The 21,495-nt window shown below is 41.9% G+C and overlaps 1 protein-coding gene across 2 annotated transcripts in view; it reads left to right on the top strand.

The window, feature by feature from the left end:
• Positions 1-21,495, top strand: part of NAGPA (N-acetylglucosamine-1-phosphodiester alpha-N-acetylglucosaminidase) — a 203,224-nt gene that overhangs the window by 41,179 nt on the left and 140,550 nt on the right. For both annotated transcript variants that reach the window (XM_053706250.1, XM_053706249.1), the window contains exons 3-4: positions 13,777-13,916; positions 14,430-14,538. In XM_053706250.1, the coding sequence (XP_053562225.1) occupies positions 13,777-13,916; positions 14,430-14,538 (249 nt within the window). The remainder of the gene's footprint in view (positions 1-13,776; positions 13,917-14,429; positions 14,539-21,495) is intronic.

Below are 21,495 nucleotides of genomic sequence, written 5' to 3'. Positions count from 1 at the left end.
TCCAGGAGTCCTTTGAATGCTATAGGACCTCTCTAAAGGGCTCTTAGGCTTTCCAAAGTCGTTTGTTTGGGAAGGTAGGGCCACTGCAGAGCTGTGGCAGTTTGTTGTGACTGTTAGACGTTTTTTTTATCGTTTTTTTGATCCGTTTTTTGAACTAAGGGGTTAATCATCCATTTGCAAGTGGGTGCAATGCTCTGTTAGCCTATTATACACACTGTAAAAATTTGGTTTGATATCCTGCTTTTTTTCACTGTTTTTCAAATTCTGACCTTTTTTATTTTTCTTAAAGGCGCAGTACCGTTTTTATTTTTTGCTTGTTAACTTGATTTAAAGTATTTTCCAAGCTTGCTGGTCTCATTGCTAGTCTGTTTAAACATGTCTGACATAGAGGAAACTCCTTGTTCATTATGTTTAGAAGCCATGGTGGAACCCCCTCTTAGAATGTGTACCAAATGTACTGATTTCACTTTAAGTAATAAAGACCATATTCTGTCTTTAAAAAATTTATCACCAGAGGAATCTGACGAGGGGGAAGTTATGCCGACTAACTCGCCCCACGTGTCAGACCCTTTGACTCCCGCTCAAGGGACTCCCGCTCAAATGGCGCCAAGCACATCTAGTGCGCCCATGTCGTTTACTGTACAAGACATGGCGGCAGTCATGGATAATACACGGTCAGCGGTATTATCCAGACTACCTGGGTTACGGGGAAAGCGAGATAGCTCTGGAGTTAGAAGAAATACAGAGCATACTGACGCTTTAGTAGCTATGTCTGATACTCCCTCACAATATGCAGAAGCTGAGGAAGGAGAGCTTCTTTCTGTGGGTGATGTTTCTGACTTAGGGAAGAGGATTCAACCTGATTCTGATATGTCAACATTTAAATTTAAGCTTGAACACCTCCGCGTATTGCTCAGGGAGGTTTTAGCTGCTCTGAATGACTGTGATACAATTGCAGTGCCAGAAAAATTGTGTAGATTGGATAAATACTATGCAGTGCCGGTGTGCACTGATGTTTTTCCAATACCTTAAAAGGTTTACAGAAATTATTACTAAGGAATGGGATAGACCAGGTGTGCCGTTCTCTCCCCCTCCTATTTTTAAGAAAATGTTTCCGATAGATGCCACCACACGGGACTTATGGCAGACAGTCCCTAAGGTGGAGGGAGCAGTTTCTACCCTAGCTAAGCGTACTACTATCCCTGTCGAGGACAGTTGTGCTTTCTCAGATCCAATGGATAAAAAGTTAGAGGGTTACCTTAAGAAAATGTTTATTCAGCAAGGTTTTATTCTACAGCCCCTTGCATGCATTGCCCCAGTCACTGCTGCTGCGGCTTTCTGGTTTGAATCTCTGGAAGAGGCTTTACAGGTAGAGACCCCATTGGATGACATACTTGACAAGCTTAGAGCACTTAAGCTAGCCAATTCTTTTGTTTCTGATGCCATTGTTCATTTGACTAAACTAACGGCTAAGAATTCTGGTTTTGCTATTCAGGCGCGCAGGGCGCTGTGGCTTAAATCATGGTCAGCTGACGTTACTTCAAAGTCTAAGCTGCTTAACATTCCCTTCAAGGGGCAAACCCTATTCGGGCCTGGTTTGAAGGAGATCATTTCTGATATCACTGGAGGAAAAGGTCATGCACTTCCTCAGGATAGGTCCAAATCAAGGGCCAAACAGACTAATTTTCGTGCCTTTTGAAACTTCAAGGCAAGTGCGGCATCAACTTCCTCTAATGCAAAACAAGAGGTAACTTTTGCCCAGTCCAAGTCGGTCTGGAGACCTAACCAGACCTGGAACAAAGGTAAGCAGGCCAAAAAGCCTGCTGCTGCCTCTAAGACAGCATGAAGGATCAGCCCCCTATCCGGTAACGGATCTAGTAGGGGGCAGACTTTCGCTCTTCGCCCAGGCTTGGGCAAGAGATGTCCAGGATCCCTGGGCGTTGGAAATTGTATCCCAGGGATATCTTCTGGACTTCAGAGCTTCCCCTCCAAAAGGGAGATTTCACCTTTCACAATTATCTGCAAACCAGATATAGAGAGAGGCATTCTTACACTGTGTTCAAGACCTCCTAGTTATGGGAGTGATCCATCCAGTTCCAAAGGAGGAACAGGGACAGGGATTTTACTCAAATCTGTTTGTGGTTCCCAAAAAAGAGGGAACCTTTAGACCGATTTTATATCTCAAGACCTTAAACAAATTCGTCAGAGTCCCATCATTCAAGATGGAGACTATTCGTACCATCCTACCTATGATCCAGGAGGGTCAATACATGACTACAGTGGATTTAAAGGATGCTTATCTTCACATTCCGATACACAAAGATCATCATCGGTTTCTCAGGTTTGCCTTCCTGAACAGGCATTACCAGTTTGTAGCTCTTCCCTTTGGTTTGGCTACAGCCCCAAGAATCTTTACGAAGGTTCTGGGGTCACTTCTGGCGGTCCTAAGACCGCGGGGCATAGCAGTGGCCCCTTATTTAGACGACATTCTGATACAGGCGTCAAATTTCCAAATTGCCAAGTCTCATACGGACATAGTTCTGGCATTTCTGAGGTCGCATGGGTGGAAGGTGAACGAAGAAAAGAGTTCTCTATCCCCTCTCACAAGAGTTTCCTTTCTGGGAACTCTAATAGATTCTGTAGAAATGAGGATTTACCTGACAGAGTCCAGGTTATCAAAACTTCTAAATTCCTGCCGTGTTCTTTATTCCACTTCTCGCCCTTCGGTGACTCAGTGCATGGAAGTAATCGGCTTAATGGTAGCGGCAATGGACATAGTGCCGTTTGCACGCCTACATCTCAGACCGCTGCAACTATGCATGCTCAGTCAGTGGAATGGGGATTACACAGATTTGTCCCCTCTACTAAATCTGGATCAAGAGACCAGGGATTCTCTTCTCTGGTGGCTATCTCGGGTCCATCTGTCCAAAGGTATGACCTTTCGCAGGCCAGATTGGACAATTGTAACGACAGATGCTAGGCTGGGGGGCAGTCTGGAACTCCCTGAAGGCTCAGGGATCGTGGACTCAGGAGGAGATACTCCTTCCAATAAACATTCTGGAACTAAGAGCGATATTCAATGCTCTTCAGGATTGGCCTCAGCTAGCGACAATGAGGTTCATCAGATTTCAGTCGGACAACATCACAACTGTGGCTTACATCAACCATCAAGGGGGAACAAGGAGTTCCCTAGCGATGTTAGAAGTCTCAAAGATAATTTGCTGGGCAGAGATTCACTCTTGCCACCTATCAGCTATCCATATCCCAGGTGTGGAGAACTGGGAGGCGGATTTTCTAAGTCGTCAGACTTTTCATCCGGGGGAGTGGGAACTCCATCCGGAGGTGTTTGCACAATTGATTCATCGTTGGGGCAAACCAGGACTGGATCTCATGGCGTCTCGCCAGAACGCCAAACTTCCTTGTTACGGATCCAGGTCCAGGGATCCCAAGGCGACGCTGATAGATGCTCTAGCAGCACCTTGGTCTTTCAACCTGGCTTATGTGTTTCCACTGTTTCCTCTGCTCCCTCGTCTGATTGCCAAAATCAAGCAGGAGAGAGCATTGGTGATCTTGATAGTGCCTGCGTGGCCACGCAGGACTTGGTATGCAGATCTGGTGGACATGTCATCCTTTCCACCATGGACTCTGCCGCTAAGACAGGACCTTCTACTTCAGGGTCCTTTCAACTATCCAAATCTAAATTCTCTGAGACTGACTGCCTGGAGATTGAACGCTTGATTTTATCAAAGTGTGGCTTCTCCGAGTCAGTCATTGATACCTTAATTCAGGCACGAAAGCCTGTCACCAGGAAAATCTATCATAAGATATGGCGTAAATATCTTTATTGGTGTGAATCCAAGGGTTACTCATGGAGTAAAGTCAGGATTCCCAGGATATTATCTTTTCTCCAAGAAGGATTGGAAAAAGGATTGTCGGCTAGTTCCTTAAAGGGACAGATTTCTGCTCTGTCTATTCTTTTGCACAAGCGTCTGGCGGATGTTCCAGACGTTCAGGCATTTTGTCAGGCTTTAGTTAGAATCAAGCCTGTGTTTAAACCTGTTGCTCCGCCATGGAGTTTAAATTTGGTTCTTAAAGTTCTTCAAGGGGTTCCGTTTGAACCTCTTCATTCCATAGATATCAAACTTTTATCTTGGAAAGTTCTATTTTTGGTAGCTATTTCCTCGGCTCATAGAGTTCCGAGTTATCTGCCTTACAATGCGATTCCCCTTATCTGATCTTCCATGCAGATAACGTAGCTTTGCGTACCAAACCTGGGTTTTTACCTAAGGTGGTATCTAATAAGAATATCAATCAGGAGATTGTTGTTCCGTCATTGTGTCCTAATCCTTCTTCAAAGAAGGAACGTCTATTACACAATCTGGACGTGGTTTGTGCTTTAAAGTATTATTTACAAGCTACTAAAGATTTTCGTCAAACATCTGCTTTGTTTGTTGTCTACTCTGGACAGAGGAGAGGCCAAAAGGCTTCGGCAACTTCTTTCTTTTTGGCTAAGGAGTATAATACGCTTAGCTTATGAGACTGCTGGCCAGCAGCCTCCTGAAAGGATTACAGCTCATTCTACTAGAGCTGTGGCTTCCACATGGGCCTTTACAAATGAGGCTTCTGTTGAACAGATTTGCAAGGTGGCGACTTGGTCTTTGCTTCATACCTTTTCAAAATTCTATAAATTTGATACTTTTGCTTCTTCGGAGGCTATTTTTGGGAGAAAGGTTTTACAGGCAGTGGTACCTTCCGTTTAAGTACCTGCCTTGTCCCTCTCTTCATCCGTGTACTTTAGCTTTGGAATTGGTATCCCACAAGTAATGGATGATCCGTGGACTGGATACACCTTACAAGAGAAAACATAATTTATGCTTACCTGATAAATTTATTTCTCTTGTGGTGTATCCAGTCCACGGCCCGCCCTGTCATTTTAAGGCAGGTATTTTTTAACTTTAAACTACAGTCACCACTGCACCCTATGGTTTCTCCTTTCTCTTGCTTGTCTTCGGTCGAATGACTGGATATGGCAGTTAGGGGAGGAGCTATATAGACAGATCTGCTGTGGGTGATCCTCTTGCAACTTCCTGTTGGGAAGGAGAATATCCCACAAGTAATGGATGATCCGTGGACTGGATACACCACAAGAGAAATAAATTTATCAGGTAAGCATAAATTATGTTTTTGACTTGAGTGTCCCTTTTAACTGTTGCTATTTAACCTCTCTGCCACCTCAGGACTTGCTGAGTTAAAGGGACAGTCAACACCAGAATTTTTGTTGTTTAAAAAGAAAGATAATCCCTTTATTACACATTCCCCAGTTTTGCATAACAAACACAGTTATAATAATACAATAAATATTTTACCTCTGTAATTACCTTATATCTAAGCCTCTGCTGACTGCCCCCTTATTTAAGTTATTTTGACAGACATGCACTTTAGCCAATCAGTGCTCACTCCTAGGTAACTTCACGTGCATGAGCTCAATGTTATCTATATGAAACACATGAACTAATGCCCTCTAGTAGTCAAAATGTATTCAGATTAGAGGCAGTCTTCAAGGTCTAAGAAATTAGCATATGAACCTCCTAGGTTTAGCTTTCAACTAAGAATACCAAGAGAACAAAGCAAAATTGGTGATAAAAGTAAAATGGGAAGTTGTTTAAAATTACATGCTCTATTTAAATCATGAAAGTTTTCTCCAACATAGGTGTGTCCGGTCCACGGCGTCATCCTTACTTGTGGGATATTCTCTTCCCCAACAGGAAATGGCAAAGAGCCCAGCAAAGCTGGTCACATGATCCCTCCTAGGCTCCGCCTACCCCAGTCATTCTCTTTGCCGTTGTACAGGCAACATCTCCACGGAGATGGCTTAGAGTTTTTTAGTGTTTAACTGTAGTTTTTCATTATTCAATCAAGAGTTTGTTATTTTCAAATAGTGCTGGTACGTACTATTTACTCAGAAACAGAAAAGAGATGAAGAATTCTGTTTGTATGAGGAAAATGATTTTAGCAACCGTAACTAAAATCCATGGCTGTTCCACACAGGACTGTTGAGAGCAATTAACTTCAGTTGGGGGAACAGTTTGCAGTCTCTTGCTGCTTGAGGTATGACACATTCTAACAAGACGATGTAATGCTGGAAGCTGTCATTTTCCCTATGGGATCCGGTAAGCCATGTTTATTACGATTGTAAATAAGGGCTTCACAAGGGCTTATTTAAACTGTAGACTTTTTTTGGGCTAAAATCGATTGATATTAACACATATTTAGCCTTGAGGAATCATTTATTCTGGGTATTTTGATATGATTATATCGGCAGGCACTGTTTTAGACACTTTATTCTTTAGGGGCTTTCCCTAATCATAGTCAGAGCCTCATTTTCGCGCCGGTATGGCGCACTTGTTTTTGAGGACAGCATGGCATGCAGCTGCATGTGTGTGGAGCTCTGATACATAGAAAAGTCTTTCTGAAGGCATCATTTGGTATCGTATTCCCCTTTGGGCTTGGTTGGGTCTCAGCAAAGCAGATTCCAGGGACTGTAAAGGGGTTAAATATAAAAACGGCTCCGGTTCCGTTATTTTAAGGGTTAAAGCTTCCAAATTTGGTGTGCAATACTTTTAAGGCTTTAAGACACTGTGGTGAAATTTTGGTGAATTTTGAACAATTCCTTCATACTTTTTCGCAATTGCAATAATAAAGTGTGTTTAGTTTAAAATTTAAAGTGACAGTAACGGTTTTATTTTAAAACGTTTTTTGTGCTTTGTTATCAAGTTTATGCCTGTTTAACATGTCTGAACTACCAGATAGATTGTGTTCTGACTGTGGGGAAACCAAGGTTCCTTCTCATTTAACTATATGTATTTTATGTCATAAAAAAAATTTAGTAAAAATGATGCCCAAGATGATTCCTCAAGTGAGGGGAGTAAGCATGGTACTGCATCATCCCCTCCTTCGTCTACACCAGTCTTGCCCATACAGGAGGCCCCTAGTACATCTAGTGCGCCAATACTCCTTACTATGCAACATTTAACGGCTGTAATGGATAATTCTATCAAAAACATTTTAGCCAATATGCCCACTTATCAGCGAAAGCGCGACTGCTCTGTTTCAGAAAATTCTGTAGAGCATGAGAACGCTGATGATATGGTTTCTGAAGGGCCCCTACACTAGTCTGAGGGGGCCAGGGAGGTTTTGTCTGAGGGAGAAATTTCAGATTCAGGAAACATTTCTCAACAAGCTGAACCTGATGTGATTACTTTTAAATTTAAGTTGGAACATCTCCGCGCTCTGCTTAAGGAGGTGTTATCCAATTTGGATGATTGTGATTATCTGGTCATTCCAGAACCACTATGTAAAATGGAAAAGTTCTTAGAGGCCCCGGGGCCCCCCGAAGCTTTTCCTATATCCAAGCGGGTGGCGTACATTGTTAGTAAAGAATGGGACAGGCCCGGTATACCTTTAGTACCTCCCCCCATATTTATAAAATTGTTTTCCTATAGTCGACCCCAGAAAGGACTGATGGCAGACAGTCCCCAAGGTCGAGGGGGCGGTTTCTACTCTACACAAGCGCGCCACTATACTCATAGAAGATAGTTGTGTTTTCCAAGATCCTATGGATAAAAAATTAGAAGGTCTGCTAAAGATGTTTGTTCAGCAAGGTTCCCTTCTACAACCAATTGCATGCATTGTCCCTGTCACTGCAGCCGCGTGTTTCTAGTTTGATGAGCTAGGAAAGGCGATTATTAGTAATTCTTCTTCTTATGAGGAGATTATGGACAGAATTCGTGCTCTTAAATTGGCTAATTCTTTCACCCTAGACGCCACCTTGCAATTGGCTAGGTTAGCGGCGAAAAAGTTCTGGGTTTGCTATTGTGGCGCAGAGCGCTTTGGTTAAAATCTTGGGCAGCGGATGCGTCTTCCAAGAACAAATTGCTTGACATTCCTTTCAAGGGGAAAACACTCTTTGGCCCTGACTTGAAAGAGATTATCTCTGATATCACTGGGGGCAAGGGCCACGCCCTTCCTCAGGATAGGTCTTTTCAAGACCAAAAATAAACCTAAGTTTCGTCCCTTTCGCAGAAACGGATCAGCCCCAAGGGCTACGTCCTCTAAGCAGGAAGGTAATACTTCTCAAGCCAATCCAGCCTGGAGACCTATGCAAGGCTGGAGCAAAGGAAAGCAGGCCAGGAAACCTGCCACTGCTACCAAGACAGCATGAAATGCGGGCCCCCGATCCGGGACCGGATCTGGTGGGGGGCAGACTCTCTCTCTTCGCTCAGGCTTGGGAAAGAGATGTTCTGGGTTCAAGGGGCTTCCTCCAAGGGGGAGGTTCCACAGGTCTCAGTTGTCTTCAGACCACATAAGAAGACAGGCATTCTTACATTGGGTAGAAGACCTGCTAAAAATGGGAGTGATTCATCCTGTTCCATTAGGAGAACAAGGGATGGGGTTCTACTCCAATCTGTTCATAGTTCCCAAAAAAGAGGGAACGTTCAGACCAATCTTAGATCTCAAGATCTTGAACAAGTTTCTCAAGGTTCCATCGTTCAAGATGGAAACCATTCGAACACTTCTTCCTTCCTTCCAGGAAGGTCAATTCATGACCAAGGTGGATTTCAAGGATGCGTATCTACATATTCCTATCCACAAGGAACATCATCGGTTCCTAAGGTTTGCATTCCTGGACAAGCATTTCCAGTTCGTGGCATTTTCTTTCGGATTAGCCACTGCTCCTAGGATTTTCTCATAAGTACTAGGGTCCCTTCTGGCGGTGCTAAGACCAAGGGGCATTGCTGTAGTACCTTACTTGGACGACATTCTGATTCGAGCGTCGTCCCTTCCTCAAGTAAAGGCTCACACGGACATTGTCCTGGCCTTTCTCAGATCTCACGGATGGAAAGTGAACGTGGAAAAGAGTTCTCTATCTCCGTCAACGAGGGTTCCCTTCTTGGGAACTATAATAGACTCCTTAGAAATGAGGATTTTTCTGACAGAAGCCAGAAAAACAAAACTTCTAGACTCTTGTCGGATACTTCATTCCGTTCCTCTTCCTTCCATAGCGCAGTGCATGGAAGTGATAGGTTTGATGGTAGCGGCAATGGACATAGTTCCTTTTGTGCGCATTCATCTAAGACCATTACAACTGTTCATGCTCAGTCAGTGGAATGGGGACTATTCAGACTTGTCTCCGAAGATACAAGCAAATCAGAGGACCAGAGACTCATTCCGTCGGTGGCTGTCCCTGGACAACCTGTCACAAGGGATGACCTTCCGCAGACCAGAGTGGGTCATTGTCACGACCGACGCCAGTCTGATGGGCTGGGGCGCGGTCTGGGGATCCCTGAAAGCTCAGGGTCTTTGGTCTCGGGTAGAATCTCTTCTACCGATTAAATATTCTGGAACTGAGAGCGATATTCAATGCTCTCAAAGCTTGGCCTCAGCTAGCGAGGGCCAAGTTCATACATCAACCATCAGGGGGGAACAAGGAGTTCCCTAGCGATGGAAGAAGTGACTAAAATCATTCTATGGGCGGAGTCTCACTCCTGCCACCTGTCTGCTATCCACATCCCAGGAGTGGAAAATTGGGAAGCGGATTTTCTGAGTCGTCAGACATTGCATCCGGGGGAGTGGGAACTCCATCCGGAAATCTTTGCCCAAGTCACTCAACCGTGGGGCATTCCAGACATGGATCTGATGGCCTCTCGTCAGAACTTCAGAGTTCCTTTCTACGGGTACAGATCCAGGGATCCCAAGGCGGCTCTAGTGGATGCACTAGTAGCACCTTGGACCTTCAAACTAGCTTATGTGTTCCCGCCGTTTCCTCCCATCCCCAGGCTGGTAGCCAGGATCAATCAGGAGAGGGCGTCGGTGATTTTGATAGCTCCTGCGTGGCCACGCAGGACTTGGTATGCAGATCTGGTGAATATGTCATCGGCTCCACCATGGAAGCTACCTTTGAGAGACCTTCTTGTTCTAGGTCCGTTCGACCCACTCCAGCTGACTGCTTGGAGATTGAACGCTTGATCTTATCAAAGCGAGGGTTCTCAGATTCTGTTATTAATACTCTTGTTCAGGCCTGAAAGCCTGTAACCAGAAAAATTACCACATAATTTGGTATATCTGTTGGTGTGAATCTGCAGGATTCCCTTGGGACAAGGTTAAGATTCCTAAGAGTCTATCCTTCCTTCGAGAAGGATTGGAAAAAGGATTATCTGCAAGTTCCTTGATGGGACAGATTTCTGCCTTGTCTGTGTTACTTCACAAAAAGCTGGCAGCTGTGCCAGATGTTCTAGCCTTTGTTCAGGCTCTGGTTAGAATCAAGCCTGTTTACAAAATTTTGACTCCTCCTTGGAGTCTCAACCTAGTTCTTTCAGTTCTTCAGGGGGTTCCGTTTGAACCCTTACATTCCGTTGATATTAAGTTATTATCTTGGAAGGTTTTGTTTTTGGTTGCAATTTCTTCTGCTAGAAGAGTTTCAGAATTATCTGCTCTGCAGTGTTCTTCTCCTTATCTGGTGTTCCATGCAGATAAGGTGGTTTTTGCGTACTAAACCTGGTTTTCTTCCAAAAGTTGTTTCTAACAAAAACATTAACCAGGAGATAGTTGTGCCTTCTTTGTGTCCTAATCCAGTTTCAAAGAAGGAACGTTTGTTGCACAACTTGGATGTAGTTCGTGCTCTCAAATTTTACTTAGCAGCTACTAAGGATTTCAGACAAACTTTGTCTTTGTTTGTTGTTTATTCTGGTAAACGGAGAGGTCAAAAAGCAACTTCTACCTCTCTCTCCTTCTGGATTAAAAGCATTATCCGATTGGCTTATGAGACTGCCGGACGGCAGCCTCCTGAAAGAATCACAGCTCACTCCACTAGGGCTGTGGCTTCCACATGGGCCTTCAAGAACGAGGCTTCTGTTGATCAGATATGTAGGGCAGCGACTTGGTCTTCACTGCACACTTTTTCTAAATTTTACAAATTTGATACTTTTGCTTCTTCTGAGGCTATTTTTGGGAGAAAGGTTTTGCAAGCCGTGGTGCCTTCCATTTAGGTGACCTGATTTGCTCCCTCCCTTCATCCGTGTCCTAAAGCTTTGGTATTGGTTCCCACAAGTAAGGATGACGCCGTGGACCGGACACACCTATGTTGGAGAAAACAGAATTTATGTTTACCTGATAAATTACTTTCTCCAACGGTGTGTCCGGTCCACGGCCCGCCCTGGTTTTTTTAATCAGGTCTGATAATTTATTTTCTTTAACTACAGTCACCACGGTAACATATGGTTTCTCCTATGCAAATATTCCTCCTTAACGTCGGTCGAATGACTGGGGTAGGCGGAGCCTAGGAGGGATCATGTGACCAGCTTTGCTGGGCTCTTTGCCATTTCCTGTTGGGGAAGAGAATATCCCACAAGTAAGGATGACGCCGTGGACCGGACACACCGTTGGAGAAAGTAATTTATCAGGTAAACATAAATTCTGTTTTTTTGGACTTGACTGCCCCTTTAAATCATCTCAGTCATATCTAACTGGGATGATTGACAAACCCTGCTCTCATGTGATTGGCTGTGCAAGAGCATGGGGCGTTGCTGCTCAAGCAATTGCTTGTACAATGTTATAAGCTGCAATACCCATCAGACATGGATCCCGGGGGTGAAACCATGCCCATCTGTGCATTAATAAATGGATGTGTTTTGAATACTGCAGATATACACTAACACTCCTGAGCTTAACAAGGCTGGTGATTGGTGGCCACTTACTATCTCTGATTGCCTCACTAAGCCATGCCGATTCAGGACCAGTAGTGCACTGCAATGCGTTTAACCACTATAGGTGGGGTGGGGGGGGGGGTTTAAAACTTTGTTCTGTACAAGCAATAGAGCAATAATACAATTCTATGAGCTGACTCTTAAAAACCTCTTCTTGGCATTGCGTTTTTAAAGGACTGTCACAAGCTTCGTTCTGTTTACCTGTTTCATGGATCTGAAGTTCTCTGTGGCAGAATTTACACACTTCTTAAATAATTACAAGAATTGCAATTCATGAGATAATCTGCATTGTGTTATTAAGAGATGTTTTTTTTTTTAATCCTTTAAAGAGAATAGAAACACAAAATATGTTTCTTTCATGCTTTAGACAGCATATCATTTTAAATAAGTTTCCAATTCACTTCTACAATCAAATGTGTTTCATTCTCTTGGTATCCTTTGTTAAAGAAGCGGCAGTGCAATACTGGGAGCTAGCTGAACACAGGTGAGCCAATAATACAAAACCTATATGTACAGCCACCGGTCACCCTAAGCTAAATGTAGCCACCAATCAGCAAGTGCTAGCCAGGGTTCTGAACCAAAAGTGGCCTGGCTCCTAAGCTTACATTCCTCCTTTTTTCAAATAAAGATAGCAAAAGAATAAAGTAAATGTGATTAATATGAGTAAATTAGAAAGTTGCTTAAAGGGACAGTAAACGCCAAACATTTTTTTGTTAAAAAAAAGAAAATCCTTTTATTACCCATTCCCCAGTTTTGCATAACCAACACTGTTATACTGTTATACTGTTGTATTAATACACTTTTTACCTCTGTGATTACTTTGTATCTAAATTTCTGCAGACTTCCCCCTTATTTCATTTCTTTTGACAGACTTGCATTTCAGGAAATTAGTGCAATTATAGCACACATGAACTAACCCCCTCTAGCTGTGAAAACCTGTAAAATGCATTCAGATAAGAGGCGGCCTTCAAGGGCTTGAAAATTAGCATATGAGCCTACCTAGGTTTAGCTTTAAACTAAGAATGCCAAGAGAACAAAGCAAATTTGATGATAAAAGTAAATTGGAAAGTTGTTTGAAATGACATGCTCTGCCCTATCTGAATCATGAAAGTTTAATTTGAACTTTATTGTCCCTTTTTAAAATTGCATGCTCTGTGTGAATTATGAAAGAAAAAAATGTGGGTTTCATATCCCTTTAAAGGGACAGTAAGTCAAAATTAAACTTAAATGTATTGGATAGAGCATTACATTGAAAAACCACACTTTCCAAATTTACTTTTATCATCAATTGTGCTTTGTTCTTTGTTATTCTTTGTTAAAGAGTAATTCTAGGTGAGCTCAGGAGCGTTTACATGTACTTAGCCATCTGGCAGAGGTGTTTGCAACAATGTTTATAGAACTGTTATACGTAGTTACAAACACTGCTGCCATACAATGTTACATTTTCTTTCACTGTAAGAGCAATAAAATTGTGGAACTCATTACCAAAGGAGGTAGTGAATGCCAATACCCTAGATACATTTAAAAATTATTTGGATACATTTCTGTCTATAAACAAAATTCATGGATATGATTGCTAGTATTAAATGGGTCACCTTTTAGTGGGATTATTTAATCTTAACTGGAGCTTTTTGTATATATTATTATACATTTGTATAGGTTGAAGTTGATGGACTTCGGTCTTTTTTCAACCTCCTCTAATATGTTGCTCTACTGCAGCAGTTTGCCACTATGTGTAACATTGCTATGAACATTGTTGCAATAATTGCTGCCAGATGGCTAAGGACACGTGCACGCTGCTGAGCTCCCCTGGGATTACTTTAACAAATGATACCAAGGGTACTAAGCAAAACCGATAATAGAAGTTAATTGGGAAGTTGTTTGAAATTGTACGTTGTGTTTCTGAATCACGAATGTTAAATTTTGACTTTACTGTCCCTTTAAAGCAGATTAGGTATTTGTACTGTGAGCTGGCTCATTAGTGTCTTTTGTACATTTCCTGTATGTGTTTTAGCTATTTGTCGGAAGAGCAAGTTTTAGATGAGGAAAATCCCTTTGTGCAGCTGTTAAGTGGAGTTGTGTGGCTGCTTCGTAATGGAGAGGTTTATATTGAGGACAGTAAAACTGCAGAATGTGATAAAGTTCAAACTACAGGTAAGTAAAAATCAGAAGTTCAATTACCAAGCTCTTCTGACATTAAAGAGCTTAGAGTTAACACAGAATTTCCTAAATGTAAAAACACAGTTGTGCAACCTTCTGTGGCCCTTTAGTCCTTTGTATCTGGCCCCCACTGCCTTCATCCTACTCTTTTGTAATATTGAAAATGTTGTTACTGGCTTGTGTGTTATTTTGTGGATCTAGTGTAAATACTTGTATCTATATTTTTGTTAAATGAACAAAATGTATTCAATTTGTTTCATTTTGAAAAGAATGTAGGTTGTGTTGTAAAAACAATTTAAAAGGTAGTTTAATCCATCCTATCCATTTGCCTTAATAAATAAATATTTATTTTAGGTCGTTTAAACCAAATCACTGTTTTAGTGTAGAGAATTTTTTTTTATTATTCAGGAATATAATATATTTAGAATGTTGTGCCCTTTAAAATTAATAGCAAAAATATAAAAATTATTCAAGTGTATGTGTCTAATTTTCTTTCCATGCTCATAGGTAGTCTTGATCATTTTATTAATGTCAGATCTGCTAGAACTGCAATTGGCCATGACAAAAATGGAAGGCTAATCCTGTTTCATGTAGAAGGGAAAACGTATGAAAGAGGGTAAGTGTGTGCATGTAGAAAATTAACATACTTGTCTGTGTATTTGTTGTTGCATTTATCCATTATCTTACATATAATATATGTCGGCCTTATTCAACATAATCTGCCATGTCTCCAGACCTGATAAGTAATAACCACCAATGGTATATGAATGTACACGTGTGGAACCACTATGCATGTTCATACTGCATCCATATGTGCTGGAGAATAATGTAATACGTAAAAATAAATTCATTAAAATATACAACTTTGACAAAACCAATGCATTACTCACTGCCCAATAATTTTATTTTTTATGAGGCTGCAGTTTCATTGCGCTTTTAATATTTAGTTAATGTCTGTTAAAATATTTTGTAGATTATAGGTGCTTCTGTGGCAACATGTGCTCAGTAGACCAAAGAACCTTTGTTGTGCTACTTTAACCCCTTAAGGACCACAGCACTTTTCCATTTTCTCACCGTTTGAGACCGGTGCTATTTAGCTGTAATTTTCCTCTTACTCATTTACTGTACCCACACATATTATATACCGTTTTTCTCGCCATTAAATAGACTTTCTAAATATACCATTATTTTCATCATATCTTATAATTTACTATAAAAATGATAAAATATGAGTAAAGAATGGAAATAAACTTTTTCTAACTTTGACCCCCACAATTTTTTTATTTGATCACATTTGGCGGTGAAATGGTGGCATGAAATATACCAAAATGGGCCTAGATCAATACTTTGGGTTGTCTACTACACTAAAGCTAAAATTAACGCTACACGCTCCCTACCACCAAAAAACACCCATGCTAAATAGTTTGTAAATTTTGTCCTGAGTTTAGAAATACCTCATGTTCTTTGCTTTTTTTGCAAGTTATAGGGCAAAACATACAAGTAGCACTTTGCTTTTTTCAAACCACTTTTTTTCAAAATTAGCGATAGTTACATTGGAACACTGATATCTGTCAGGAATCGCTGAATATCCCTTGACATGCATATATATTTTTTTTAGAAGACAACCCAAAGTATTGATCTAGGCCCATTTTGGTATATTTCATGCCACTATTTCGATGAAATAAAAAAAATTGATCACTTTTTCACAAATGTTTTCACAAACTTTAGGTTTCTCACTGAAATTATTTACAAACAGCTTGTGCAATTATGGCACAAATGGTTGTAAATGCTTCTCTGGGATCCCCTTTGTTCAGAACTAGCATACTTATATGGCTTTGGCGTTGCCTTTTGGTAATTAGAAGGCCGCTAAATACCGCTGTGCACCACACGTGTATTATGCCCAGCAGTGAAGGGGTTAACTAGGGAGCTTGAAGAGTTCATTTTAGCTTTACTGTAGTAGACAACCCAAAGTATTGATCTAGGCCCATCTTGGTATATTTCATGACACCATTTCACCGCCAAATGCGATCAAATAAAAAAAAAAAGTTAATTTTTTCACAAATTTTAGGTTTCTCACTGAAATTATTTACAAACAGCTTGTGCAATTATGGTACAAATGGTTGTGAATGCTTCTCTGGGATCCCCTTTGTTCAGAAATAGCAGACATATATGGCTTTGGCGTTGCTTTTTGGTAATTAGAAGGCCGCTAAATGCGCACCACATGTGTATTATGCCTAGCAGTGAAGGGGTTAATTAGGTAGCTTGTAGGGAGCTTGCTGGGTTAATTTTAGCTTTAGTGTAGAGATCAGCCTCCCACCTGATACATCCCACCCCCTGATCCCTCCCAAACAGCTCTCTTCCCTCCCCCACCCCACAATTGTCTTCGCCATCTTAAGTACTGGCATAAAGTCTGCCAGTACTAAAATAAAAGTTTTGGCTTTTTTTTGTTGTGTTTTTTTTTTTTTTTTATTAAAAAAAACCTTATTCTGCTGTGTAGGATCCCCCCAAACAGCTCTCTAACCCTCACCTCAGCTGTCTGCCAGTACCCAGTTTGCCATAAAATATGGTATTTTTTTAAATAAATTAAATTTTTTTTGTAGTGTAGCTGCCCCCCCCTCTATCCAACCCCCACCCCCTCCCAGATCCCTTAGCCAAAAATTCCCACCCTCCCCAGTCCTTTCCCCCACCGTATGCTAGAAATCAATTGTTTCATAGTGTAGGGTTCGCACCTGCTCCCACCCCCGTGTGCGCTCCCCGGCGGCCCCGCACGCGATCCCATCCCCTCTCTTAGATCCTACCATCGATGGCCTCCCACATCGGCTTTCACCCACCAACGATTGTGGCCATCGATGGCCGATGCATATGAAAGCGGCTGGAAGTGATCAGGTTCGATTCCACCGCTTGGAAACACTAACAACGTACAGGGTACGTCCTTGTTTGTTAAGGACATTTTTTTGTAGGACGTACCCTGTACGTCGTTGGTCCTTAAGGGGTTAAGGGGACATGAAACCCCCCAAAAATCTTTCATAATTCAGATAGAGCATGCAATGTTAAACAATTTTCTAATTTAATTCTATTACCAAACTTTATGCATTCTCTTGGTATATTTTGTAAAAGCAGGGACGTTGGATCAGGAGCGTGTACGTGTCTGGAGCACTATATGGCAGCAGTTTTACAAAAATCGTATTTATTTGCAAGAGCACTAGATGACAGCACTATTTTCTGCCATGTAGTGCTCCAGACACCTACATAGGTATCTCTTCAAAAAAGAATACCATGGGAACTAAGCAAATTTGACAATAGATGTAACTTTTTTTAAAGTGTATGTTCTGTCTGAATCGCAAAAGAACAATAAAGGGACACTGAACCCAAATTTTTTCTTTCGTGATTCAGATAGAGCAGGCAATTTTAAGCAACTTTCTAATTTTCTCCTAATATCGATTTTTCTTCATTCTCTTGCTATCTTGATTTGAAAAGCAAGAATGTAAGTTTAGAAGCCGGCCTATTTTTGGTTCACAACATGGGTTGTGCTTGCTGATTGGTGGCTAAATGCATCCACCATTAAAGAGTGCTGTCCAGGGTACTGAACTAGCAATTGGCTGGCTTTTTAGCTTAGATGCCTTCTTTTTAAAATAAAGATAGCAAGAAAACGAAGAAAAATTGATAATAGGAGTAAATTAGAAAGTTGCTTAAAATTGCATGCTCTGTCTGAATCATGAAAGAAAAAAAAATAGGTTTAGTGTCACTTTGAGTGGGTGGAACTTTTTGAGAAAGAAGGCTTTTCTCCAACATAGGTGTGTCCGGTCCACGGCGTCATCCTTACTTGTGGGATATTCTCTTCCCCAACAGGAAATGGCAAAGAGCCCAGCAAAGCTGGTCACATGATCCCTCATAGGCTCCGCCTTCCCCAGTCATTCTCTTTGCCGTTGTACAGGCAACATCTCCACGGAGATGGCTTAGAGTTTTTTAGTGTTTAACTGTAGTTTTTATTATTCAATCAAGAGTTTGTTATTTTAAAATAGTGCTGGTATGTACTATTTACTCTGAAACAGAAAAGAGATGAAGATTTCTGTTTGTAAGAGGAAAATGATTTTAGCAACCGTTACTAAAATCGATGGCTGTTTCCACACAGGACTGTTGAGAGGAATTAACTTCAGTTGGGGGAACAGTAAGCAGACTTTTGCTGCTTGAGGTATGACACATTCTAACAAGACGATGTAATGCTGGAAGCTGTCATTTTCCCTATGGGATCCGGTAAGCCATTTTTATTACAGAAAGAAAAAAAAAAGGGCTTCACAAGGGCTTTTTAAGACTGTAGACATTTTCTGGGCTAAATCGAATTATATATAAACATATTTTATACTCCATAGCCTTGAGGAATTATTTTAATCTTGGGAATTATGTAAAATAACCGGCAGGCACTGTATTGGACACCTTATTCTCTAGGGGCTTTCCCTAATCATAGGCAGAGTCTCATTTTCGCGCCTCTATTGCGCACTTGTTTTTGAGAAGCATGACATGCAGATGCATGTGTGAGGAGCTCTGATACATAGAAAAGACTTTCTGAAGGCGTCATTTGGTATCGTATTCCCCTTTGGGCTTGGTTGGGTCTCAGCAAAGCAGATACCAGGGACTGTAAAGGGGTTAAATATAAAAACGGCTCCGGTTCCGTTATTTTAAGGGTTAAAGCTTCCAAATTTGGTGTGCAATACTTTTAAGGCTTTAAGACACTGTGGTGAAATTTTGGTGAATTTTGAACAATTCCTTCATACTTTTTCGCAATTGCAGTAATAAAGTGTGTTCAGTTTAAAATTTAAAGTGACAGTAACGGTTTATTTTAAAACGTTTTTTGTACTTTGTTATCAAGTTTTTGCCTGTTTAACATGTCTGAACTACCAGATAGACTGTGTTCTGAATGTGGGGAAGCCAAGGTTCCTTCTCATTTAAATAGATGTGATTTATGTGACACAAAATTTAGAGAAAATGATGCCCAAGATGATTCCTCAAGTGAGGGGAGTAAGCATGGTACTGCATCATCCCCTCCTTCGTCTACACCAGTCTTGCCCACACAGGAGGCCCCTAGTACATCTAGCGCGCCAATACTCCTTACTATGCAACAATTAACGGCTGTAATGGATAATTCTATCAAAAACATTTTAGCCAAAATGCCCACTTATCAGCGAAAGCGCGACTGCTCTGTTTTAGAAAATACTGAAGAGCATGAGGACGCTGATGATATTGGTTCTGAAGGGCCCCTACACCAGTCTGAGGGGGCCAGGGAGGTTTTGTCTGAGGGAGAAATTTCAGATTCAGGGAAAATTTCTCAACAAGCTGAACCTGATGTGATTACATTTAAATTTAAATTGGAACATCTCCGCGCTCTGCTTAAGGAGGTGTTATCCACTCTGGATGATTGTGAGAATTTGGTCATTCCAGAGAAACTATGTAAAATGGACAAGTTCCTAGAGGTCCCGGGGCCCCCCGAAGCTTTTCCTATACCCAAGCGGGTGGCGGACATTGTAAATAAAGAATGGGAAAGGCCCGGTATACCTTTCGTCCCTCCCCCCATATTTAAAAAATTGTTTCCTATGGTCGACCCCAGAAAGGACTTATGGCAGACAGTCCCCAAGGTCGAGGGGGCGGTTTCTACTCTAAACAAACGCACCACTATACCTATAGAAGATAGTTGTGCTTTCAAAGATCCTATGGATAAAAAAATTAGAAGGTTTGCTTAAAAAGATGTTTGTTCAGCAAGGTTACCTTCTACAACCAATTTCATGCATTGTTCCTGTCACTACAGCAGCGTGTTTCTGGTTCGATGAGCTAGAAAAGGCGCTCAATAATAATTCTTCTTCTTATGAGGAGATTATGGACAGAATTCATGCTCTCAAATTGGCTAATTCTTTCACCCTAGACGCCACTTTGCAATTGGCTAGGTTAGCGGCGAAAAATTCTGGTTTTGCTATTGTGGCGCGCAGAGAGCTTTGGTTAAAATCTTGGTCAGCGGATGCGTCTTCCAAGAACAAATTGCTTAACATTCCTTTCAAGGGGAAAACGCTGTTTGGCCCTGACTTGAAAGAGATTATCTCTGATATCACTGGGGGCAAGGGCCACGCCCTTCCTCAGGATAGGTCTTTCAAGGCCAAAAATAAACCTAATTTTCGTCCCTTTCGCAGAAACGGACCAGCCCCAAGTGCTACGTCCTCTAAGCAAGAGGGTAATACTTCTCAAGCCAAGCCAGCCTGGAGACCAATGCAAGGCTGGAACAAAGGAAAGCAGGCCAAGAAACCTGCCACTGCTACCAAGACAGCATGAGATGTTGGCCCCCGATCCGGGACCGGATCTGGTGGGGGGCAGACTCTCTCTCTTCGCTCAGGCTTGGGCAAGAGATGTTCTGGATCCTTGGGCACTAGAAATAGTCTCCCAAGGTTATCTTCTGGAATTCAAGGGGCTTCCCCCAAGGGGGAGGTTCCACAGGTCTCAATTGTCTTCAGACCACATAAAAAGACAGGCATTCTTACATTGTGTAGAAGACCTGTTAAAAATGGGAGTGATTCATCCTGTTCCTTTAGGAGAACAAGGGATGGGGTTCTACTCCAATCTGTTCGTAGTTCCCAAAAAAGAGGGAACATTCAGACCAATCTTAGATCTCAAGATCCTAAACAAGTTTCTCAAGGTTCCATCGTTCAAAATGGAAACCATTCGAACTATTCTTCCTTCCATCCAGGAAGGTCAATTCATGACCACGGTGGATTTAAAGGATGCGTATCTACATATTCCTATCCACAAGGAACATCATCGGTTCCTAAGGTTCGCATTCCTGGACAAGCATTACCAGTTTGTGGCACTTCCGTTCGGATTAGCCACTGCTCCAAGGATTTTCACAAAGGTACTAGGGTCCCTTCTAGCGGTGCTAAGACCAAGGGGCATTGCAGTAGTACCTTACTTGGACGACATTCTGATTCAAGCGTCGTCCCTTCCTCAAGAAAAGGCTCACACGGACATTGTCCTGGCCTTTCTCAGATCTCACGGGTGGAAAGTGAACGTAGAAAAAAGTTCTCTATCTCCGTCAACAAGGGTTCCCTTCTTGGGAACAATAATAGACTCCTTAGAAATGAGGATTTTTCTGACAGAGGCCAGAAAATCAAAACTTCTAAACTCTTGTCAAATACTTCATTCTGTTCCTCTTCCTTCCATAGCGCAGTGCATGGAAGTAATAGGTTTGATGGTAGCGGCAATGGACATAGTTCCTTTTGCGCGAATTCATCTAAGACCATTTCAACTGTGCATGCTCAGTCAGTGGAATGGGGACTATACAGACTTGTCTCCGACGATACAAGTAGATCAGAGGACCAGAGATTCACTCCGTTGGTGGCTGTCCCTGGACAACCTGTCACAGGGGATGAGCTTCCGCAGACCAGAGTGGGTCATTGTCACGACCGACGCCAGTCTGGTGGGCTGGGGCGCGGTCTGGGGACCCCTGAAAGCTCAGGGTCTTTGGTCTCGGGAAGAATCTCTTCTCCCGATAAATATTCTGGAACTGAGAGCGATATTCAATGCTCTCAAGGCTTGG

The sequence above is a fragment of the Bombina bombina genome, chromosome 3 (genome assembly GCF_027579735.1).
Source record: "Bombina bombina isolate aBomBom1 chromosome 3, aBomBom1.pri, whole genome shotgun sequence".
Lineage (NCBI taxonomy): Eukaryota > Metazoa > Chordata > Amphibia > Anura > Bombinatoridae > Bombina > Bombina bombina.
The sequence above is the reverse complement of the archived record's forward strand: the minus strand, read 5'-3'. Positions and strand labels throughout refer to the sequence as shown.